The sequence below is a fragment of the Carcharodon carcharias genome, chromosome 16 (assembly GCF_017639515.1).
Source record: "Carcharodon carcharias isolate sCarCar2 chromosome 16, sCarCar2.pri, whole genome shotgun sequence".
NCBI classification, from domain to species: domain Eukaryota; kingdom Metazoa; phylum Chordata; class Chondrichthyes; order Lamniformes; family Lamnidae; genus Carcharodon; species Carcharodon carcharias.
Genome location: NC_054482.1, coordinates 93,453,227 through 93,478,681, shown reverse-complemented (window position 1 = coordinate 93,478,681; position 25,455 = coordinate 93,453,227). Strand labels below are relative to the sequence as shown.

General features: G+C 45.7%; 1 protein-coding gene across 1 annotated transcript in view; it reads right to left on the bottom strand.

Annotated features, from left to right (window-relative positions):
• The window catches only part of hyi (hydroxypyruvate isomerase), a 45,200-nt gene extending 21,338 nt beyond the window's left edge, over nucleotides 1–23,862 (bottom strand). Inside the window, exons 1-6 of the mRNA XM_041208538.1 lie at nucleotides 23,733–23,862; nucleotides 14,011–14,121; nucleotides 8,380–8,593; nucleotides 7,786–7,897; nucleotides 4,880–4,994; nucleotides 4,030–4,108 (exon numbers count right to left, since the gene is read on the bottom strand). Of these exons, the coding sequence (XP_041064472.1) occupies nucleotides 4,030–4,108; nucleotides 4,880–4,994; nucleotides 7,786–7,897; nucleotides 8,380–8,581 (508 nt within the window). The 5' untranslated portion in view covers nucleotides 8,582–8,593; nucleotides 14,011–14,121; nucleotides 23,733–23,862. The remainder of the gene's footprint in view (nucleotides 1–4,029; nucleotides 4,109–4,879; nucleotides 4,995–7,785; nucleotides 7,898–8,379; nucleotides 8,594–14,010; nucleotides 14,122–23,732) is intronic.
• Between the last annotated feature and the right edge of the window lie 1,593 nt (nucleotides 23,863–25,455).

Below are 25,455 nucleotides of genomic sequence, written 5' to 3'. Positions count from 1 at the left end.
AAGTCATAAGAACTCAATGTTATCTCTGTTTTTCTCTCCACAGATGCTGTTAGACCAGCTGAGTTTTTCCAGCATTTTCTGTTTTTGTTTTTATTTCCCTATGTTTATCTAATTACCATTTCAAACATACTTCCCTTCTACACATCAAAGCCTCTAGACCAGCTGGCTTTAATCCAAATAAGTCATACAAATACACACACATAGACACAGACACCACTAAACTCTATTTTAAAATAATTTCCAAAATCATTATAGATATTATATCTTCTTGACCCCCTTCTCTACTGCAGCGAAACATGGACTATCTACCCACACCACATTAAGATCTTTGAGAGCTTCCATCAGTGGTGCTTGTGTCGAATCCTGGGAATCAAACGGAAGGACTGCCGGACTAAAGTGGATGTCCTGCACAACGCTGCATCCACCAGCATTGAAGCCCTGCTCCTGCAGAACCAACTCCTATGGATGGGCCATTACGTCCAGATGCCCGAAAACTGCCTCCCTCGCTAATTTCTCTTCTCACAGCTCTCCATTGGCCAGTGCTTAAAGGGTGGCCAAAGGAAAAGGCATAAGGATATACTCAAGGTCGCCCTAAAGTATTAACACCACCGACTGGGAGGAGAATGCTGCCGATCACTCAGCAATGCATCACCTGGTCCATCAAGGCGCAAGCCAATTCGAGGCTCAGCGACTCGACAGCGAGGCGGAACAGTGGCACCAGAGGAAGGTGAAGGAAGCCAACCCGAGGCCGTGATTTCCACTCCCCTGTACAAAAATGTGCCCCCACTGCGGAAGAACATGTGGATCCATAATTGGGCTCCTCAATCATCTGAAGTCTCACCAAGCCTGATGGACGTCATCCATGATTCTGAGGGACTGCCAACGATATATTCACCATTTAAATGATTCTACTTTTTATCTCAAGACTGTTGATTTACTGTATGCTGTTTGTGTGACAGCTGAGAGACAGATATCATTTACTCCTTTTAAATGCACTAAACATGATTTTTAAAACATCTGTTGCTAGGATGTGGGTGCCACTGGTTAGGCCAGCATTCACTGCCCATTTCTAATTGAACTTCAGAAGGTGGTGGTGAGCCACCTTCTTGAACTGCTGCAACCTTGTAATGTAGGTACATCCAAAGTGCCGTTAGGAAGGGAGTTCCAGGATTTTAACCTAGTGACAGTGAAATAACAGCAACACAGTTCCAAGTCAGGAAGGTGTGTGACTTGAGAGTGGAACATACAGCTGTGGTAGAGGTTGCAGGTTTTGAAGGTGCTATCAAAGAAGCCTTGGCAAGTTGCTGCTGTGCATCTTGTAGATGGCTTGCACTGTGTGCCAGTGGTGGGGGGAATGAATTTTGAAAGTGGTGGATTGATGCTAATATTTGGGTTCCTTTGTCCTGGATGGTGTTGAGCTTCTTATGAGGGGCATTGTCAGGGTGGATAGGGAGCAGCTGTTCCCCTTAGTTGAAGGGTCAGTCATGAGGGAACACAAGTTCAAGGTGAGGGGCAGGAGGTTTAGGGGGGATGTGAAGAAAAACTTTTTTACCCAGAGGGTGGTGATGGTCTGGAATGCGCTGCCTGGGAGGGTGGTGGAGGCGGGTTGCCTCACTTCCTTGAAAAAGTACCTGGATGAGCACTTAACATATCATAACATTCAAGGCTATGGGCCAAGAGCTGGCAAATGGGATTAGGAAGGTAGGTCAGGTGTTTCTCACATGTCAGTGCAGACTTGATGGGCCGAAGGGCCTCTTCTGCACTGTGTGATTCTTGAGTGTTGTCGGGGCTGTACTCACCCAGATGAGTGGAGAGTAATCCATCACACTCCTGATCTGTGCCTTGTGGATGGTGGACAGGCTTTGGGGAGTCAGGAGGTAAGTCACTCACGGAAGATTACCCAGCTTGTGACCCATTCTTCTAGCCACAGTATTTATATGGCTAATCCAGTTCAGCTGGTCAATGGTAACCCCCAGGATGATGGAGGATTCAGTAATGGTAATGCCACTGGGGAAAAATCTTCCATAATAATGCTGTTGAACATCAAGGGGTGACAGTTGTACTCTCACCTGTTGGAGGTGGTCACTGCTTGGAACTTGTGTGGCATGAAAGTTAACTTAATGTAATGAATGCATCAAAAACCACACATAAATGCTTAATTTCTCAATTTTACAACTATACTGGTTGATATAGAGTAGAATTTTGTAGATATACCTAGATAGTAGATAAACAGATCCTACGGAGACTGTGGGTGGAATGGTCCCAGATATGCGTTAAGTGCGGTAGTGTGCAGGAACAAGGATGTTTTACATGCTGGCTGCAATGGCGTATTTTCACGCCACATCATCCCAATCCTGCCTCATTAATCATGCATTCCCGTGAAACGTGACCTCTCATTCGCCCACCAACTCGCCGCTTCCTCACGCCGAGCGCCATATTTAAAGTGCAGCCATGCAGACACCTCTCAGTGCTTCCAGCCCCAGGGCTGCTGCACAGAAGACATGGCCCCGAAAGGCAAGAAGACTGCAGCCCCCCTGATTCAGTGATGTGTCCCTGGGACGTCTTCTGGACACTGTTGGAGCCCGCCATGATGTCCCCTACCCCTGCTCTGGCCGCAAGAGTCCCATCAGTGTCAACCCTCCAGCTTGGGAGGTGGTGGCAGAGGTGGTCAGTGCCAACCCTGCACAAAAGAAGTTCACCATCCAGTGCCGAAGGAGGATGAATGATCCCATCCGTGCCGCCATGGAAGGCAACCATCTCATCACCCTAAACTCTCACACTCACAAGCCCATCGCACATTCACTGACATCTCATTCACTGCCAGCTCAAGAGCATTCACACCCTCACATGTCCATTTGTCCTCATCTCCTCTGGAGACTGCCTCCTCAGCCCTCACCATCTTGAAGCCACTTGCACAGATCAACATGTGCTTCCACGGATACCTCCCACTCTTCCCCAGTAATGCCCCAGCCTTGCAGCCTCTTCCCTTGCCTGAGGACACTTCTCCCTCTTCCCCAAGCGAGCCATAGCTCTGCAGCCAGTTGAAAAGCCACCCCCGCCTACAGCTGGTCTCGTAAGTAGAGACCTGTCCACGAGTGCCCCTAAAAGCGATGTGGTGCTGCCTGCGGAGACTGGGTTGTTGACTGTGAGTGCTGCCCAAAGCAAGGTGGGTAAAGAAGCCTCAAAGTCCTGAGTGAAGTGCATCTCGCCAGGTGCATGTCGCTTATGTTCAGTTGTGAAACATGTCGGCATGATTGCTTGGATTATCCAGCGTGACAGATATGCAGATTTATTTAAACGATGTTCCCGATGTTCCAGCAATGGGAAATGTGGCCCGCTATTGACAGGCAGAGCGTGCGGTCACAAGCTGGTTTCATGATGGCGTGAAACCGATTTTTGGCCTTCCCGCCATTTTGTCTGCTCACATCCGCCATGACACCCACGCCCAAGGGGACAGAAAATTCTGCCCTGTATTTTTCATGCCCAAGATCTTTCACTCAAGAGGAACACTCCTGTTCTGTATTTACTTTGTATAATACTTAGACTTTATATGATAATTTATCATTAGAAAAACTTACAGCAATTTGGGAAATGGAGAAACAAGTGTTGTGAAGTAGAAAAGTTTTTTTGGAAAACAGGCTAAGGAGTGGGAAGACAGAAAAATGAGGATCGACAGTGCCGCCACTGGCAGGACGGCACAATTACAGTGTGACAGATTTACATAGGAATTTTCCATCATAAATATGGAAATAGGAAATGTGGACAAAAGTATTCACAGACATAAGCTTTTTAATATATTAATAAGTGGCTTATTGTTTCCAAATTCATTTATTGTCCACCAATAAGTGGCCTCATATGAAAGGCAGCCAGAGGTGATCATATTGTGTGACATTTGTGTCTCCATTCCTCACGCTCGGCACCTGAGTAAATTTAAACTCAATTTTTTACACTTCTTAATGAGTAAGCTGACTCCCTGGGGTATTTTACAGACCCCCAGTGCAGCTGTCTACAGTCAAGATTCACTCTTACCTTGGTGTGGAGTATTCAGGAAGTAACAAGGATCTGTGATTCGAGTGTTAATAGGTTCAATCAACCCTAGAAGCCCTTCCTGAATAAAGGGACACATTTAGAGTTAAGTTCAGGTGCTTAGGCTGAGGGAAGGATGAAAAGAAGAGAATTACATATTTTTGGGAGGTTGAGAGAATACAGTACCAACCAGCCCTCCATCAAGAAGTCAGTATAGTACAGCCCACTGTAAAAGGGCACTGGGGCACATAGGGGAAAGCCTGTGTACTCCAGATACAACTGTGCAGGGAAGGACAAAAGAGGGGAAAATAACAAAAACAGATTTAAAGATCAAAATTTTAAGTTAGGGACACTAGCTCAATAGTGCTAAGTGCAATTACTAATGTCTAATCTTACTAACCACCAACATCAATAACGTTTAGGGCCGTTACCAGCAGCCAATCTCAATAACTATATTCATAGATAGCACAGAAGCAGTTCCCAGTATTTCTCTCTCCATAGATACTGCCTGATCTGCTGGATATTTCCAGCATTTACTGCTTTTATTTCAATAGTGCTAAGTTTGTTACCAATGTCTAATCTCATCAGCTACAGTAACAACCCCAGGCCAATTGCTTTTACCATTAACTACACAGGCACAGTCCTACTGGGACAGGTTCTTAAATTTGAACTTAATTCAGTGAACTGCAGAGACTGAGATGTACTCTGGATTAAAGGCGCTTCTTCAGAACAGATTTATAGTGAAGGAGAGGGGAGGAGGAGTGTCCATTAATAGTCACTCCGCACAACAGATATCACCACGCTTCACAGAATCATTAGTTTTTGTCTTTGTACTGTTCTGTTAGACTGCTACCTTTGAGAGGATGTCGGCAGCATACTTCAGATTTTCTATAAATGTGGCCTCCATCGCCTTGGTAACAGATGCTCTGTCTAGGCCCACTGGAACACGTCCTGCCATCAAATGGATCCTTGAACAGAAAGAATTTCAGTGCTGCTTAAAAAATATTCTCACTGATATTACACTTCATCACTTCAAAATTTACCTTTCAGACTGCAGTAATGTCTTAAATTCATTCTCAGGATATGGAAGTCGCTGGCATGGATAGTATTTACTGCATATCCCTAGTTGCCCTGATTTGATACAACTGAGCGGCTTAATTGTTAGTCCACTTTCATTGGGAAGTTAAGAGTTGACCAAGATGATGTGGGAATGAAATCACATATAGGCCTGACCGGTGAGGATGGCAGATTTCCTTCTTTAGGGGGCATGAGTGAACCAGATGGATTCTAACAACAATGCAATCGCTTCATCGTCACTTTTCTGACTAATACTCTGGGTACAGGGGAGGTGGAGGCATAGTGGTTTTGTCAGTAGGCCAGTATTCCAGAGACCCAGGGTAATCCTCTGGGGACCTGGGTTCAAATCCCACCACGGCAGATGGTGAAGTTTGGATTAAATAAAAATCTGGAATTAAACAAGTCTGATGCTGACCATGAAACCTAACTGGGTCACTAATTCATTAAGGTCTCCACTAATGCCCTTTAGGGGAGGAAATCTGCTGTCCCTACCTGGTCCGGCCTATGTGTGACTCCAGACCCACAGCAATGTGGTTGTCTCTTTAAAAAATGCCCTCTGAACAAGGAGGGATGGGCAATAAATGCTGGCCTAGCCAGCAATGCCCACATCCCATGAACGAATAAAAAAGTTCCATGTTTTAAACTGAATTTTTTAAATTTGCAAACTATCACTTTTTTTTTTCTCACATTTCAACTCACATTTCCTGGATTGGTAGTCCAGGTCAGGAGTTCACTAGGAGTGTAGGAACTGCCTGTACAAAAAAACAACCAAAGTTCATTTAGTTTGTCTCCTACCATCCTGGTAGTCATATGATATAACAATAATGAAGTTGCTGACTAATCACAGCAATTAGTCTTTTCCAGTTGATCTACAGTAGTCCTGGCAAAAGGTAAGGAAAATTGATGGAGAGCTATGGGTCTAAACTTATCTAATCCAGCCAAGCATGTGACATTTAGCACATTATCATGTCTCTGTATCCCAACTTTGCATTCTCTGAAAGAAGTCTATCTAATGTGCACTTAAATAAACCAATACCATCTGCTTCCACCATCTCCTTATAGGGAGCCTATTCCATCGAGTTACCGCACGTTCGCAAAAATATTGTTACCGCAGGTTAGTTTTGAATTTAAATCCCTTTCAAGCTCAAGCCATCTTCTCTGGTTCTAATGTTCTGCACCAGGTGAAACAGTTTGCCATGTTTGACATCGTATCCATTTCCAAATCAGGAAAACAGCAACCTGGGCCAGAAATTCCATGGAGTGGCAATCACAGTCGGAGTGGCACTCTGCTCCTTCAATAGCTGCATTTTTCACACCTGGACCTCTGTCCCAGGCCTGGTGAGAAATGTCCAGCAGACCTGGTTCCCAAGTCCTTCCAGTGCAGGGCAGCATCGTTGGGGGAAGGGAAGCCTTTTAACAGCACTAGCTGCCGTAAACCAGGTAAATTTAAAGACAGGGAGAAGTTAAGTGTATAAGGTAAATGGGTAAAGGAGTGGGGGTAAGTCTGGGGAGTTGGCGTCTGGGGAGTTGGGGTCAGGGGGATTGGGTGGGTCAGGGTTGGAAGGGTGTATGAGGAGGCTAGTCGTGGGGTGGAGTAGGGGGGTAGTCGGGTAGGACTGGGGAGTAGTTGGGGTGTCAGGGAGGCAGTCAGGGTGCTGGGAGGATAGTTGGAGTTTCTGGGGGATAGTCAGGGGGTTGGGAAGAGAATCGGAGGGTGTGGAGTAGTTGGGGGGTCTGGAGGGTATTTGGGTGGTAGGGGGTATTCGGGGTGGGGGACCGTGAGGGTAGTTGGGGGTGGGAGGGATAGTTGGGGGTGTGGGAAGGGTAGTCTGCGGGTCAGGAGAGTAATCGGTGGGCGGGTCAGGGGAGTCGTTGGGGTTATTCAGGGATGAGGTTAGGGAGGGAAGGTTGTCAGAGGTTTGAGGGGCAGTCAGAGATTGTGGAGGGGTAGTCAGGGGGTGTGGAGGAGTGGTCAAAGGGTGTAGTCAGGGGTTTCAGTGAAGCATGGGGGGAAGGTGCGGTGGGTCAGTAGCATAGTTACCCAGGAGTTAGAAGTAGTTTTAATCCTTTTAACTTTTCCTGGGTAACAATTCTGCTGAGGGAGTCGGAACCATCTGAAGCCTCTGATTTAAATCGGAGTATTATACGGCTCCAGGAACATGGTAATTGTCCATCAGATGTTTAAACTTCCTGGACAATTCACATGCAGTCCTCACATGGGGACTTCTAAGGAGGTCCACCAGCACTTCCTTTGAGATCCCTCCAGGGTACGACCCCCGGGGAAATTAGTGACTAGTCCTGCTGGTACATAGATAAACGCAGTAAGCATTGTTTTATAATTCAGTTATGTTGCTCTGTGAAGGAACATGTAGAGAATACACTGAACTATTAATCACAAGGAGTATGTTACTGAACCTGCACTCTGGCACTCTCCCTCTCTCTCCCCGGTCTTGCACAAGGTCTTTCCCTCTCTTTGTGCTGCTCTAGTTTCTCTCTGACTCCTTGGTCCTAATCTGCAGTTTTCCCCTCTCTCCCTGACCCTGCTCTGTTCTCTTCCTCTCTTCTCTATCCTGCTCTTCCCTCTCCTTGTTCTAGGCTTGCTCAAAGCCACGCTCAGTTAACTACATCTGTATGCATCAGTTGCCAAAGTGCCTATTAAAAGAGTATCTTAATGACACTCACTGTTTGCAGCCCACAGTTTTAGCATATTTCACTGCGAGATCCAGTCCTGTTCGGAATTCAGCCTGTTGCATTGGGAGTGCTCCAAGCCCAAGTTCTCCTCTTGCTTTATTTCCTGGAAATGAGAAAGACAACACAGAAAAATCCAAAGGAATTCGAGTGAGCTGCGTGATGGAAGGACAATAAGAATACCCAGAGAGCATCAGCTGGGTGACATGGCAAAACCCAAGACATGAATCTGATAGGGTGATAAGGTGGGCTGGCCTATCCTGTGGACCTTGGTCTCCTGATCATCCTGAATTGCGCAAACCCAATGCTCTATCATCTTGGACATTCATAGCTCTTCCAATGAGCGTAACATCCCAGTTGCAAACAAGGACAGTAGCTTAAATTCAATAAATATTGATTTTGAAGATGCTTCCAAAGCCAATGGACTAATTGGACATAACATTAGTAGAGTCACTACCCAGGTATTTATGATTGAATTTAAATGTTACATCAGGGGTTGATTACCTCGCCTCCATGCTTTCTCCACCCTAATCATTCACTTTGTTGGACATGCAATGTGGGTATGATATTAATTCAGTATATGTTTACCTGGTGGGGTATTAATCAGTATAATCTCCACTCCATTCTTCTCTAAAGCTTTCCTTAACTCTGTCGCTTCAGTATCGTACGGCCATGCCACCTCCACTGCCTTGAATCCAGCTTGGGCAGCTGCCTCTACCCGATGGGTCAGATTAACCAACTCTGGGAAAAGCCAGGAAAGGTTGGCAGCGAAGTGTAGAGAACACAACATTGAGACTGCAAACTAAATGTAAGGAAAAGTGTCAGCAAAAAGCTTTGAAATATTCAAAGATGAAACCTCATCCTCAAAAGGTCACTGAGCACAGGTAGATAAAGATGCTAAAATTGCTCTGTGCATTACCATTACCGCACAGCTATTACATATAATGAAGGATATGACTGAATTACTATGATTCACCATTGCCACATAGAATTTGTGCTCATATTTAATGAATCATTCTATATTGTTTTAAACACCAGGAAGCCAGTATAATGAAGATATGTTGGACTGCTATTTTTCAATGGCCTATTAAACAATTTTAACAGAGAATAAAAATCTTCTCTTTTGGATGATATTCATTAATCAACAAGTATTCCACAATTTTTCTGCTAAATATAAATTCATTTGAGAATTCTGTTATGGAACTTTATTATCCTTCACAGTGGGTAATCCACTGTGATTATTTCAATGTACCAACTGAGTTACACCATTTTGTGCACTTATTTTAAAGGGCACTAATAGTTTAAAATTTGCTAGGAGACAAACCATCTTCTACATAAATTTGTCCATCTTTTGTTCAGGCTTTAGTAGTGAAGGTTAATGAATCATGAAAATTCCCAATAGATATTTCTTCAGAACAGCCACAAAAATCCCCAGGTGCAGAGTTAAAGCCTTGTGGATTTATTGTTAAACTCGTACTTGCAAAAAGTCAGTCTAACTAATTTAAAGCTATTTTTAAATGCAAATTGGACTCACTAGAAGGAACTTCACAGGAGTCAGTCTCTGACACATCACCTATGTGAGAGGATACATGAGAGAGGATACATGCTAACTGACTAACTAATGTTAGAGAGAAATGCACTCACTGGGTGGAATTTTCCATGCCTACTGCCGTTGGCTATACTTGGTGGAGTGAGCAGACAATATGACGAGAAAGCCAGAAATCAGCTTCACGACATTGTGAAACTAGTTTGTAATCATCCACTCAGCCTGTCGATGGTGGCCTGTGTTTCCCACCACCGGACATTGGGAAGCTCATTGTAATATATCTGCATATCATTATAAGGCCAGCCTGCCGGAATCATCCCGCACCCCAACACCCACCCCCACTGGATCGTCCCCCCATGTCGGCGTGATTGTACGTTGGTGCAGAACAGGTCTTGACAACCGTGAGGTGCAGAAGTTGTGACTTACCACATGCTCACATCGCAGACATCCGAGGAGCAGGAGATGCTGAAGCCCAACAGCAGTGGTACACTGGAGGAGCGTCCGAGGCATGTTGGGTGGATTCTCATGGATATGGCTCCGCTGCGAAGCAGCTCACGGAAGTTGGAACGTCACCGTTGGGGATCTGCTCACAATGGATGATGTTTGTCGAGGGGGATGGAGAGGAAGGTCCAGCTGTGTTTGGGAGAGGGAGATGTACCGGGAGGTCTAGGATTGAATGGGAGAGGAAGAGGTGTCGATGGCAGGTGGGGGAAGTGATTTTGGGAGGGGTGGAACAAAGGTGTCGGCGGTGGAGGTTGGGAGGGGGTTAAGGAGTGCTGGGGAGGTAACAAGGGAAGAGGACAGTAACTGGGAAGGTAGTTATAAGGGGAGGGGGGTAAGGTGTAAGGGAAGGAGTTCAGAGGGAGGGAAGGAGTGTGTAGAGGGGAGGGAGTCCAGGGGGAGAAATGAGTGTTGAGAGGGACATGAGTCCAGGGGGTGGAAGGAGTGTGGGGAGGGGAGAGAGTCTGGGGGGAGGAAAGAGTCGGGAAGGAGGAAGGAGTAAGGCTGGAGGAAAGAGTCGGGAGCAAGGAAGGAATAAAGGTGGCGGAAGTAGTAAGGTGTCTGAAGGAGTCAGGAAGGAGGAAGGACTGATCTGGAGGGTTGGGTGGGGGGGAATGGTGAAGAAGGAGTTCCAAGCGGGGAGGGGGGGTGGTCCAGAGGGGGTGGGATGTTTAGGTGAACGAGCAAGGGAGGGTTTTGATGAGTCCATGACTGCTTCCTGGGGAGTGAAGTGAGGGCGGGCATGGAACAAAGGAATGCTGAGAATGAGGCAGAGTGAGGCAGTAGGGTGGGGGGTGGGGAGGGTTTGACAATATCGGTAGAAGGGATGGAGAGGGTGGTTGGTAGGGACTTGGTGGCAGACACGGACCCTGGGAAGGAGGAGGTCAGGGATGGGTTGGGATTTTTGGGAAGGAAGGGAACGTGCATGTTCACCTGGACATCCCTGAAGGAAAATGGTTGTGGCTGGTAAGTCACGGAGGGGAGTTGGAAGGTGATGGCTGGAGGGTCAACTGTGATGGGGAAAAGGAAATGGGTGACTGGAAAAGACGGGGGCGGGGGGTGGTGGGGGTGGGGGTTGTGGGTGGGTGAATGAAAAACTATATCACCACCATGCTGGGTAAGATCAGGTGCAGAATGGGAGTGTGATCAGTGGGTGGGTGGAGGTGCAGGTCAGCTCAGATGGACAACTGAAAGCGAACCCCCAGCAGACAGCATTGAAAATGCTCAGGCCTTTGAGGCGAGTGTGATACGTGCATGGGAGAGAGGCTGCACGAGTTTCCGAAAGGCCCTGCCGCACACACACACACACACCCTTCTCCCTCCAGAATCACTTGTGGGCCAGCTGCTCCCTCTGGAGTGACAGTGGATGAGGTTGAGGGGGTCACAGGCAAAGGGGACTCGGAGGGAGAGGACAGCCTCTGAGATTACTGAGCGGATGTCCCGGGGTGTCCAGCTGCCATTCCTCCTCCCTTCGGTTACCCGGGAGCTCCGGCCTGACTCCTTGAAGGGCAGGAGAACCTGGAGGGATGTCAAGGTGCTTTGTTTCCCCTCTTGTATTGCCACTGTAGGAATTCAACCACGAATCCCATGATGGAGCAGGTCTGCACACAACTCCGTGTCCTACTGGACCATGGTCTCCATAGCATCCTCTATCCTCCCCATGGAGACCTTCATGTGCACAGGTGTGGGTACCACTTTATCAGAGAGCAGGTGGGCGCACTCATCTGACGCACGAGCCACTCTGTTGTGGGCTTCCGACAGCTCTGTGTGATGTTCCCATGTCTTCTGCTGACTCTCTAGGATGAGTTGGAAGGCCAAATCCAGAGGTTCATCATCTGACTCAGGCCTCACAGATGCCTCTCCCCCAGCAGCCCTCCAAGTGCCGGGGTGCTCAGCTGAACCAGCCTCCTTATGTGGCGGACACGTGTCCATGTAGTGACCACCAGATTGTGAACTTGAGCCTGCTTTAGGTCTAGATCCCACTGAGGTGTGTGTCTCTGTGCTGGTGCAGGGTGTGGGTAAGCGCTGTGATGGGTCTTCCAGGCTGCTTACTTCCAGCTCTTCAATGGAGGATGAGTCCTCTTGACTGGAGGTGAGGACGTGGATGGAGCTGAGGGACTGGCTGACTGAGGGTGTCGGTCACTTGGCTGAGCTCCCTGTGAACCAAAGTAGAAATAATTAGTGCATGTCAGCAGAGTCAAAAGCAGGAGAGAGAGCACTTACAGTTGCTTTGAGAGAGGGATGTTGTGGTGCAGGATCCTCACGAGGGTGTGCACTGCTGACCTCACTGTCACCACGGGCACAGTCCACGTCCTCACCAGTCAGCACAATGGCACGCTCCTCAAAATGAGTGAGGGGCCTAATGTGGGCCATTCCACCCTCAGTCTGGGACCTCTCTCTGCTGATGTGAGCAGGTTTCGCCTGGAAACAGATGGAGAGAGTGTGAGCAGGACATATGGCACTGCGTGGAATGTTTGTGTGTGGTGAGTGGAACCATGGACAGGATGAGGATGCGAGCTCCAGAGGATATGAGCCTGATGGAGATGTGAGGGCGTGTGTGAGAGTTCGTGTCCCTTCAGGATATGAGATCTCTGTGGATGTGTGATGGGTTTGTGAGTGTGAGTTGAGAGTGATGAAAAGAGTGACTTACCCTGTAGCAGCACTGGGTAGTTGTACTCTTATGCAGGGCATTGGCGCTGACCACTGCTGCTACCTCCTCCCATGCTGGATTGGTGATGCTGCTGCCCCCCCTGTGGCCAGAGCAGGGGTAGAGGTGGGCCTCCATGGCATCGAAAAGGTGCTTGAGGGGCATGTCATTAAACCAGGGGGCAGCTGTCTTTTTTTGTCTTTTGGGGCCACCCTGTCTTCTGTGCAGCACTCCTGGGCTGGGAGCACTGAGTGGTGAGTGAGCGGCTGCACTATTAAATGTGGTGCCTGGAGTGATGAAGCAGTAAGGTGATGGCGCGGTGGGCGAATGAGAGCCTGCCTGCCATCGAAACAGTGTGTTTCCTGGGAACGCATAATTAATGCGGTGGGTTTGGGGCGATACAGTGAGAGAAGCTGCTATTGCAGCCATTGGATAAAACGGAATTAGTGCAAACCTGGGACGATTCCACCCACTCTCTTTTAACTTGGAGAAAGACGGATCGCACTGGATTAGAAATGAATTATGGCTCCATTTTTGGGTCACCAGAGCCCACTTTCCAACCAGGAGCCCCAAACTTGCCTGATAATTGAGCTGATTTGTTTAGTTCGGGCGAGCTGCCAGTGCCATTATCGCACTTCTGCATGCAGCTTTTACCCTTTGCCTATACGACCGCTAAGGCCATAGGCCTCACCAGCAGTGGTGGCCAGGAGGTAATTCCCAGAAGGTGGAGGGCGTAGAGGTGGTGAATATGTGCAGCCAGGGTGGACACTCCTGCTGCTCCTGGCTCCACACAGAGCAACCTTTATCTAACCTTCTGTTGGCAGCAGCTGCTGAGGCTGCATCAGCGCAGGCCTGATGCAGACTGCTTTCTGTGACAGAGCCCACACTAGGGGTGTAGGGCAGTGGTCCCCAACTTTGGGCTGTGTTGCGCCTGTTTTATGCCCATAAAATGGGCGCAAAGAGGACCAACTTCCACCTCACCAAATCACCTGCCTGCCAGTGGGAGAGAAAAAAATTGCAGCAAATCAGCCTCGAATGACAGCTTGCAGACGTTATTACCTATAACAATAGCAGGAGAGGAAGTATGAGACTAAACGCTGCATAACTAACCCAGCACTGCCACAGACAGAGCCTAGAAGATAATGAATCCTACAATCATTAACTTTTATAGTTAATTATTAAATTTTATTCCATCAATGAGAATTAAAATACTAGAGTTCTGGAACTTGGCAGTTGATTTATTATTGATATTTTTGTTCTCCCTTTTGCATATAAATTGACTTAAATGAATCAACCCCATACTGGTTTTAAATTAAGTCATTCTAGTAAAAGACCTTAGGGCCAATCATCCTGCTGCATAAAAAAAACCTGCTTGGGTTTCCATAACAACAAAGCACTTAGAGAGAAAAGAGAGCCAGAGGAACTGAGAGATGCAGAGAAATGGTGAGAGAACATTAATGACAACTGTTAGAGATGTTTACAATTAGATGAAAAGACATAAATTTAGAAAATATGTACAACTCACCGATTAAATTCGCCAATCTGAGTTAGGGATCCTTCAGTGTGCAATTGAGGGGGAGTGAGTTTAAAATCAATGGAAGTTGTTTTCCACGTGTTTGCCGCAGAGGATGTGAGGCTGAACAAAGTGACATCAGACAAAAAACAAAAACAGACACAATCATGGCCTGTTCAAACTTAAATTCAGGAAACAACCATTCATTCAGATTACAATTTTAAGGACAGAAGCAAGGAAGGAAAACTTACATTTATAAAGCACTTTTCATGACCACTGGACATCTCAAAGCGTTTTACCAATGAAGCACTTTTGAAATGTCGCCACTATTATGATGTAGGGAATGTAAGCACATAAGCGAGTGAAAATTCACACAATCTGGCTGGGAGAAGGGATTTGATCAGGGATCCATTTCTTCTGGGTCACCAACTCTTTGCAAATGCAATGAAAAATTGTGACATGGCCTTTGGACGTGGGTACTTCCTTCCCCTGGTCCTGATAGGATTATAAGAGGCAGGAGAGATGGGCTGACACCCTAACTAGAAATCATATTTCTACCTATCCTGCGGCGGTGTAAGTGGATTCACACCGCCGTGTCCTGAGGGTGATCAATCTACGACTGATTGATTGCACTTAGAAAAGTAGGAAGAATGATTTCTTATGTCTTAGGCCTCAACTGACTGCCAATGGAACAGAAGGATGCTGCAATTCCTAGCTGCCTTCCTGTCGAGGGGGACACCTAGTGTGTACCATGAATTCACGGGCACTTCTTCCATGTACGTAATGACAACTTGCATTTATAAAGTGCCTTTAATGTAATAAGGGGGTGGATTTTCATTTGAGAGGCAGGTAGAGGATGGGTCAGGAAATTTCCTGGTTTGGCATGCCCGCCTCAGGAGAAAGTGCCTCAAAAGGCACGATTTTTATTCTGGGGTGGGGGATTGTGGGGGGGGGGGGGGGGGGGGGGGGGGGGTGGTGTCTGTGTACTGGAGTTGGGCCCACCACCCCCCAGAAACCGTTCGGAAGTGGCTTTAGGGGCTGCTGAGTGCTGAGGCAAGCTGGTTAAAAGGCCTGCCTTGCTTCTCTGGGACCATGGCCCAGTTATGTCATTCAATATTAGGCCCTCCTCACGTTCCCTCACCCCTCCACACAGTCCCCATGCTCCTCATATCCTCCGTGCCAAGCCAAACCTCTCTTCCTACTGTCAATGACCTCACACCCTCCATGCCAACTCATAGCACTTCCATGCCCATTCACCCAGTATACACTCCATACAGAACCAGTGAACCCTATAGTAACAATAGCACACGTGGAAAAACTTAAAAAACAGCCATGCATAACTTCTGTAAAAGCTTGCTGTTTAGAGTATCTCCCTAGTCCTCCATGCCCTCAAAGGGCATTGGCAACGGTGGATTTTCATTGGACTGGTCTATGATTATGCTTGGCAAAGTAGTGCAGTGGTTTGCCATTGCCTGCTGCCTCCTGGATGACCAGGAAACTCTCCTGCTTTTTACTGCCTGCCATCAGGTATTTTAGAAGGATTTACAGGGTGATAATCAATCTGGTTGGCCACATTATGCACACACCTTCCACGGCCATCAAGTCCTGAATTGGGACTTAAACCTGGAGCTTCTGGCCCAGAAGTAGGGGCACTAACACTGCACCACAAGACCTTCATCCCCCAGTCCTGGCGTTCCCCTAATTAATTGATCATTTACCTCATTACATTTCCTTCATTATAACGGTGATTTCACTTCCAAAGTTTTTCATTGAATGTAAATTACTTTGGGATGTCCTAAGGTCATAAAAAGCACAAAAAATTCTAGTCATTCATTACTGTTTGGGATCTTACTATGTGCAAAAATGGTTGCATGTTTGTCTTTAATACAGTCACTATGCAGTATGTACGTGAAACACTTTGAGGTGTGATAACACCTAAATGCAAATCTTCTTATGAAATAACACTGTTTAGTGTTAAATTATCCAGTTAATACAGCCTTCATTACAATAGCATCCACTACATTTTTCCCTATTTAGTAGCTCCTGAACTTACACAGCCTTAAGCTGGAGACTCCACATCGCCACATTCATTTGCAATCAATTCATTACCCCAGTGACTTCAAGTTTTCCTGTTTCCCAGTTCATGAAGTATTCCTTTGCTGACAGGTTTAAAATTGTTCTTTCCCCTTTGCAATTCCTTTCCCAGGTAGCCTTGAATTCCCCTAGCCTCAGTCCCCACCCATTGCATTTTTAGGGTGAACTTTCCCACTGCTTCCCTTGTATTTTGAACACCAAGTGGAAGAGAATGCATAATGAGGCTTGGTTGAAAGTCCAGACTTCCACTAGTTTGGTGAAACAGATGAACACAAGGGAAAACCTTGCTTGATTGACAGCTATCTTTCTTAGACGTATTTTGTCAATGGTTCAACGTTTATTTACACAAGATAAAGAGGTGTCAAGTACTTATAGTTTCTACTGTTGATAATTTAAAGGTATGGTTGATTGACACTTTTATGGTGTTGTAGCAACAGCAGGTTTTTAAGGAAAGTTATGAATGGCCATTTTTTAAAGACTTTCCACACATGCCATTGTTAGCTGGTTCTGTCTAGAGTTTATATTGGGTGAATGGGCATGGAAGTGCTATGAGGGTATGGAGGCATTGAGTGGCATGGAGGGTATGGGAACCATTGGGGTGGGTGGAGGGCATGTGTTGGCATAGAGGGTATGAGGGGTCATTGGTGGTGGATGGGGAGCATGTGGTGGCACTGGAATATGAGGGGCCTTTGGGGGTGGATGGAGGTGTATAGATTGGTATGGAGCTGGATGGGGGGCATGAGTTGGCACTGGGGGCATGGGGTATCACCTTTTGAAGTTAACAAAAGGCTCCCACATCTAGACTATGGTTCAAGACACCTTTGAGGGACTGTGAACCATGAGTCCTTGAGAACCTGGCCCAATTCCAACGAAAATTGGTGGGGTCTAACAGATGCAATGGAGCTGGCCAGGTCGGGAGTGCAGGGTGCCATCTCACTGCCCGCACCCTTCTCCCCACTAGTAAAAACTGGGGGTGTTGGGAATGGGGGCAGAAACCCCAGAATCGGGTCCCCTCTGCCATTTTCAAAGCTTCGTGAAGTCTCTCTGACTCTGCAAAAATCCAACCCAAAATATCTCAAAAAGTTTCGCAGGAACATTACCAATTAGAATTTGGCACCAAACCCTTAAGGAAATATGAGTACAAATGACCAAAAGCTAGGTGAAAGCTTTAAGGAGCAACTTAAAGGAGGAGAGAGAGACTGAGGCAGCAAGGGGATTTTGGGAGGGAATTCCAAAGCTTCAGGCTGAAGACATGGCCATCCATGGTAGAGCAATTAAAATTGAAGATTTTCAAGAGGCCAGAGTCAGAGGTGCAGGGCTCCTGGAATTTTGTACGGCTGTTGGAGGTTATAAAAATAGAGAGGGGGGAGATGAGGCTGTGGATGGATTTGAACACAAGGTGAGAATATTGAGGTGTTGTTGGACCGGTAGTCAATATACGTCAGTGAACAGTTGACCTGCTGATGCAGGGGCTGACTAGGGCCAATGTAACACATTGTTCAAAAACGGAGGGAGACAAAGAAAACAGGTAACTAGAGGCCCATTAGTTTAACAACTGTCATTGGGAAAATGTTAGAGTCTATTATAAAGGATGTGGTAGAAGAGCATTTAGAAATACATAATATAATCAAGCGGAATCAGCATGGCTTCATGAAAGGGAAATCATGCCTGACAATTTTATTAGAATTCTTTGAGGAGGTAACAAGCAGGATAGATAAAAGGGGAACCAGTAGATGTAATATATTTGGATTTCCAAAAGATGTTCGATAAGGCAAAAGATTGGTGAAGACAAATGTCTTACAGTCAGAAACAGAGGAACAAAGAAATGGCTGACCAACTAAATACATAGTTTAGTTCTGGTTTCACAAAGAAGGACACAAATAACATACCAGAAATGTTGGGGAACACAGGGTTTAGTGAGAGGGAGGAACTGAAAGAAATCAGTATTAGTAGGGAAATGGTGTTGGTGAAATTGATGGGATTGAAGACTGATAAATCCCCAGGGCTTGATAATCTACATCACAGAGCATTTAAGGAACTGGCCCTGGACATTCTGGATGCATTGGTGGTCATCTTCCAAGATTCTATAGACTTTGGAACAGTTCCTACAGATTGGAGGGTAGCTAATGTAACCCCACTATTTAAAAAGGGAGGAAGAGAGAAAACAGGGAATTATAGACCAGTCAGCCTGATGTCAATAGTGGGGAAAATTCTAGAGTCCATTATAAAAGATTTAATAGCTGAGAACTTGGAAAGCAATGGCAGAATCGGACAGAGTCAGCATGGATTTACGAAAGGGAAATCATGCTTGACAAATCTACTGGAATTTTTCAAGGATGTAACTAGTAGAGTTGATGAGGGGGAGCCAGTGGATGTGGTTTATTTGGATATTCAGAAGGCTTTCGATAAAGACCCACATAAGAGATTAGCGTATAAAGTTAAAGCACATGGGATTGGGGGTAGTGTACTGAGATGGATAGAAAACTGATTAGCAGACAGGAAACGAAGAGTAGGAATCAACAGGTCTTTTTCCAAATGGCAGGCAGTGACTAGTGGGGTACCGCAGGGATCAGTGCTGGGACCCCAGCTATTCACAATATATATTAATGATTTAGATGAGGGAACTAAATGTAATATCTCCAAATTTGCAGATGACACAAGCTGAGTGGGAGGGTGAGCTGTGGGGAGGATGCAGAGATGCTTCAGTGTGATTGGGACAAGCTGAGTGAGTGGGCAAATGCATGGCAGATGCAGTATAATGTGGATAAATGTGAGGTTATCCACTTTGGAATCAAAAACAGGAAGGCAGGTTATTATCTGAATGCCTATATATTGAGAGAAAGGAATGTGCAACGAGACCTGGGTGTCCTTGTACACCAGTCGCTGAAGGTAAGCACGCAGGTGCAGCAGGCGGTAAAGAAGGCAAATGGTATGTTGGCCTTCATAGCGAGAGGATAAGAGTACAGGAGCAGGGATGTCTTCCTGCAATTATACAGGACCTTGGTGAGACCACACCTGGAATATTGTGTGCAGTTTTGGTCTCCTTATCTGAAGAAGGATATTCTTGCTATAGAGGGAGTGCAGCGAAGGTTTACCAGACCGATTCCTGGGATGGCGGGACTGACATATGAGGAGAGATTGAGTCGGCTGGGATTATATTCGCTGGAGTTCAGAAGAATGAGGGGGGATCTCATAGAAACCTATAAAATTCTAAGAGGGCTAGAAAGAATAGATGCAGGAAAGCTGTTCCCGTTGGTGGGGTGTCCAGAACTAGGGGTCACAGTCTGAGGATACAGGGTAGACCATTTAGGACTGAGATGAGGAGAAATTTCTTCACCCAGAGAGTGGTGAGCCTGTGGAATTCGTTACCACAGAAAGTAGTAGAGGTCAAAACATTGCATGTTTTCAAGAAGGAGTTAGATATAGCTCTTGGGACGAAAAGGATCAAAGGGTATGAGGAGAAAGCAGAAGCAGGTTATTGAGTTGGATGATCAGCCATGATCATAATGAATGGCAGAGCAGGCTCGAAGGGCCAAATGGCCAACTCCTGCTCCTATTTTCTATGTTTCTATGTACCGCACGTAAGGCTACTTAATAAGATAAGAGCCCATGACGTTGGAGGTAGTATATTAGCGTGGATAAAGGATTGGCTAACTAATAGAAGACAGAGAGTTGCGATAAGGGGGGCATTTTCAGGATGGCAACCTGGTTGCTAATATACTACCCTCAACACCAGGGCCTCTATCTAATTAAGTAGCCTTATGTGCGGCAACCTGTAACTTGTGGAGTGCCACAGGGATCAGTGCTGGGCCGCCAATTATTTACAACATATATTAATGACTTGGATGAGGTAGGTGAATGTACTATCTCCAAGTTTGCAGATGACACAAAAATAGATGGGAAGGCAAGTGGTGAGGATGGCACAAAGAGTCTACAGAGGGATATAGACAGGTTGAATGAGTGGGCAAAAACTTGGCAGATGGAATATTATGTGGGAAAATGTGAGGTTATGTACTTTGGCAGGAGAATAGAGGAACTGAATATTATTTAAATGAGAAAGACTGCAGAAAGCTGCAGAACAGAGAGATTTGGGGGTCCTCATGCATGAATCACGAAAAGCTAACATACAAGTTCAACAGATAATAGGGAAGACAAAAGTTCTGTCGAAGGGTCATGAGGACTCGAAACGTCAACTCTTTTCTTCTCCGCCGATGCTGCCAGACCTGCTGAGTTTTTCCAGGTAATTCTGTTTTTGTTTTGGATTTCCAGCATTCGCAGTTTTTTTGTTTTTAAGACAAATGGAATGTTGGCCTTTATTTCAAAGGGAGTGGAGTATAAAAATAGGGATGTCTTGCTAAAACTATACAAGGCATTAGTTAGACCACACCTAGAATACTGTGAACAGTTCCGGTCCCCTTATCTAAAGGAAGATATACTGGCATTGGAGGTTGTTCAGAGAAGGTTCACTAGATTGATCCTGGATATGGAGGGGTTTTCTTATGAGGAAAGGTTGAGTAGGTTGGGCCTGTACTCATTGGAGTTTAGAAGAATGACCTTATTGAAACATATACAATTCTTCGAGGGCTTGACAGGGTAGATGCTGAGAACTTGTTTCCCCTTGTGGGAGAGTCTAGAACCAGAAGGCACAATCCCAAAGTAAGGGGTCACCCATTTAAGACAGAGATGCGGAGGAATTTCTTCTCTCACAGGGTAGTGAATCTGTGGAATTCTTTACCGCAGAGGGCTACAGAAGCTGGGTTGTTAAGAATATTCAAGGCTGAGATAGACAGATTTTTAATCAGTAAGGGCATCAAGGGTTATTGGGGAAAAGACAGGAAAATGGAGTTGGGGATTATCAAGTCAGCCATGATCTCATTGAATGACAGAGCAGACTCAATGGGCCGAATGGCCTACTTCTGCCACTATGTCTCATGGACTAGCAGTGCACTTCATGCAGTGGGCAGTCAGGAGTTTCTGGGCTATAGTTGATATCATGCAGGGATCAACCATTGAAAACTTCTGGTTAAAAGAAAATCTTGCATTTATACAACGCATTTAATTGGCAACCAGACATTTCACAGCACTTTACAGCAAATTAAGTATTTTTGAACTGTAGACACTGTTGTAATGTAGTTAACTGGCAGGCACTGCATACCAGAGCTCTTGGATTACCTTAGCATCTCATTTACAAACAGAGTACGTTTTGAAAGTGAATTCACGAGGGGGCTTTTTAAAATGTATTTGAGCAGATCTTACATGGCATTGCTCACAGCTATGCTTGAGTACAGTTACTATATGCAGCTGCTAAGACAGGGTTTGTCTCTTTGTGGCTCCTGTTCAGGTACATTCTGTCATGAAGCAGTTTAAATAGGCAGATGCTGAAGTGCATCAGAGGCTAATTGGTGAAGGAAGTTCCTATAAATTGGAAGTTACTTATAAATTCCAGCTCCTAACTAGGGAGAAAGGCCATGTTAATAAGATTAGAATATCCAACGGGAACTGAGCATCTTGCTATTGTGCTTAAAAAAATGAATGTTTTTCTATTAAATCCTGAAGTGTGACAGGTGTGTATTTTATGCAGTCTCAGATCTCTCATGATACTGTAAGTGAGTAATTAAGGACGCCAGTGTATTCTGTGTAAAACATGATATATTATTCAGATGGAGCTGTTGGTCTTTACACTGCAATATTTAATTGTTAAGTAAACAGGGAGTGAGAACAATCAGATTAATTGTTGTTTGATCAGGGAATGTGGCAGATTGGAAGGTGCATGTCTGTTTCAAGCTGCAGTTAGATGTTACCAATATTTATGACAATCTTGTATTTGCAACAAAGTGTAATTTGTATGTGCATTGGATGAAACATTTTAAGGATCAGAAAATCGATATACAGGGACAGAGATTTCTGAGCCATACTAAGTAATCTTGAATCTTACCAAATTAGATCCTTGTCTCTGAGTGATAATAATCTGGGTAAGAGACAAACACATTGAAGGTGTTTCTTCATGCTCAAACTATTTTCTACAATAGTTCTGTTTGAGTAAAGTTTTATTTGTGTTCTTGATCCCCTGTCAACATCAATATGGCTCAATGCAACCACTGCACATCTTGTATCAAATTCTCCTTCCTTGCTTGCATAGTTCCAACTGATTCACTCCAGGTGTATCCTCCATCTTCTTTCTCATTTACACAGGCCATCTCTTGGCATCATTATTCACAAATCACAGGCCACTTGTACATATGTAATAACAACTTCAACAACCTGCATTCACACAGCAGTCATATAGCAGTAGCAAAACATCCATTATCAGCTAAACTTTGACACCAAAAGCCACATAAAGAGACAGGAGGGCAGTTTGGTCAAAAAGGTCAATTTTAAGTAGCATTTGAAAGGAGAGAAACGTGGAGAAGTTTGGCTGGGTAGGACGGGGCGAGTTCCAGAGCTTAGGGCTTAGGCAGCTGGAGACAGGGCTTCCAGTGTTGAAGTGAAGAAAATCGAGCATTCACACGAGGATGAAACTACAGGAGTACAGAGATCTTGGAGGTTTGTAGGGATGGAGAAGTTTACATAGTTGGTAAGGGGTCAATCTATACTTTCTCCAACGTGGTTGAAATTTTTAATTGTCCATCTGATATTAACTCCTAGTTAAACATTTCCTTCAGATCAATGTCACCAAAATACAGGAGTTACATGACTCTGGCTCCATCAAACTCTTTTGAGCAGCCACTAAGACTAAATCTGGTGATGTATAATCTTAGCTCAGCTTTTTACTCCACATCTGGGCAATCAACAAGGCTCTGTTCTTCCATCTCTATAAGACTCTCAACCAGCCACACCTTCCAGTCCACAACTCTATCTGCCCTGGATTCACTGCTGGTTCCCTCACCCTGCTTTCTGAAATGTTCTTCCAAAACCTTATCTGCTTCAGAACCCCTCTCTCTGCCTAAAGCCATCTGAAAACAACCATCTTTCACCACGTCTCTGATCTTCACTCCACCCACCTGCTGCCTTTCCTGCTCCATACGCCTGCCTGCCTCCTCCTTTTTAAAGTACTCGGGGACATTTCTTTTCCATTAGAAGTGCTACACAATTGCAACTTGTGTCTGTTTGTTTGTTCACTGAATTCCCAAACTGTGACAAAAAATAATTACAGGAATACTTTAATTGCATCAGTCACCTATTTATCGAAAGAATCTGGTGTCAGGCAATGAACATAACCCCTCCAGCCACCTGAGACATTATTATGAACAAGTGAGTCCCTAGAATTTACAGAATAGAGTTCACAGAATCACAGAAAATTTACAGTCAAGAGCCATCAAATATTTTTAAAGACGAGCTGCATAAAGTTCACCGGATATTTATCCACATAAATACCAATTCTTAGGATCTAATCTGTCAAACCCACAGATTTGCAATGTGTAAAGTAGGCCTTGGTTTCCAGCAGTCTAAATTTGAAAACTACCCCAGTAACAGCACTTTGTGAACAGGATAGTTTGCGAATAAAGCTGGAGGAAGTACTAAGGCCTATAATAGGTTCTGTTAACATGCAGAGCACATTTAACCACAGACATCTTTTGTGAAAAAACAGCTCCTGAAAAAACAAGAATACGTTTGAAGGAATTTTTTTATCTGAAAAATACCTTTTCAAAAGTGTAATAATTCATTCCACCCTAAACTGCTGCTCATTCACCTTCCACTGAGTGCAAACATTGACCCAGCAAAGCGATACGCTCCATAGCACCGCTCAGTGGCTCATACTGAACTTGTTATATTCCCTGTCAGGAGTTCCAGTCAAATCGAGACAAAGTCTTGTCATAACTATATTAGTTAGTTGTTTTATAATCTGGACTGTGTGTAACAATCGGGTTAACTCATTAGCGCATTAAATGAAAGGTAATTTTTACTCCTACTTGCTGCATTTAAGTGTCAGTGTGCTTATTTTGCTTTCTATGACATCAGACACAATGGGCAGAATTTAATGCCCTCCCCTGAGGTGGGTTTAGAGGCGGGGGCAATAAATCAGGCTAGATGGTGCAGGGTGGGGAACATGCGGTCTTCCTGCCTCTGCCCGATTAAATCCAGTGTGGGAAGGCTGGTGGATGGCCTTCCCTTACTGATGCCAATTAAAGGCTTCAACTCGCCTATGCTGGGTGGGCAGGGCAGTTGCCACTCAGGGAGACCAAAAATCAAAACCTGACCCCCTACCCCTGCCCCTAGACACTGACCCTCACCCCCATGATCCCCATTTTGCCCACACTCACATGGCCTGGTTTCCGCTCTGATCCTGAGCTTTTGGTCCATTGCTGGCAACAGACACTGCTCCGCTCCTGGTGGTGCTGCCTGCAATGGAGAGCTGCCAGCCAATTAGACACCTCTGATTGGCTGGCAGCTCTTGGGTGGGATTTCTGCCAGCCGCTGGCCACTTAAGTGCTTGAAAGGCACTTAATATGGCGGGTCTTCCCCAAAGGAGGCAACATCGGGCTCTCTCCGGCTCTCCAGCTAGCAGGCAAGACCCCCGTCACCTCAATTAAATTCTCCCCATTTTAGCTAGTGTACAACTGAGATGTCAATTTGGACAAAACTGCCATAAAGTTGTTGAGTCATCTGTTAAGCTTTCAATTTACAGAACTCAAACTTGCAAAGAACCTCCAGCATTTTTGGATTGAATGATGCTGGAAAATGGAGCATGTTCACAGGGACATAATGCATAAACCTCTAGATAAAGGGGGAAAGAATGTACCCAACATTGACCTCAGCCTGATGGCCATTTTGTGCGTGGCTGCATCAAGCTGTGCGTAGACCCTCGGTACACCAAGATCAAGTGTCACTAGGTTCTGAGGTTCTACCTGTCCCTGGTGTTGTGAAGGATGGGTCTGGCCACACTGCCGTGGAACCATCCAAGTAGTTTGACCAGGCCGTTCCACCTGTCCTTCGTGGAAAAATTTATGTCAAGAAACACCTTTGACCATAAGTCCATTAGGCAGTGGTCGGCACACAATGTCCTAGAGGCCCTGAGGGAAAAGGAGAGGGTGGAACCTGTCGGACGGTTCCCCGAGCAGACTGTCAAAGTCATTTGGCAGAATGCCTCATCACCAGAACTTTCCAACAGGCACCAAGAGGTTGCTTGGCTGGTGGTGAAAAAGGCCCTCCCCATCAGATCCTTCCAACACACCATGAGTCTCACCCCCTCCACATGCTGCCCTCGAGGTGGCTGTGGCAGGGAAGAGACTGTTGTCCACCTCTTTGTGGAATGTGCCTTTGCAAAGAAGGTCTGGAGGGAGATGTGGTGGTTTTTGTCGAGGTTCATGCCGAGCAGTTGTGTGACACAGGACTCTGTGCTCTACGGGCTGTTCCCAGGGACAC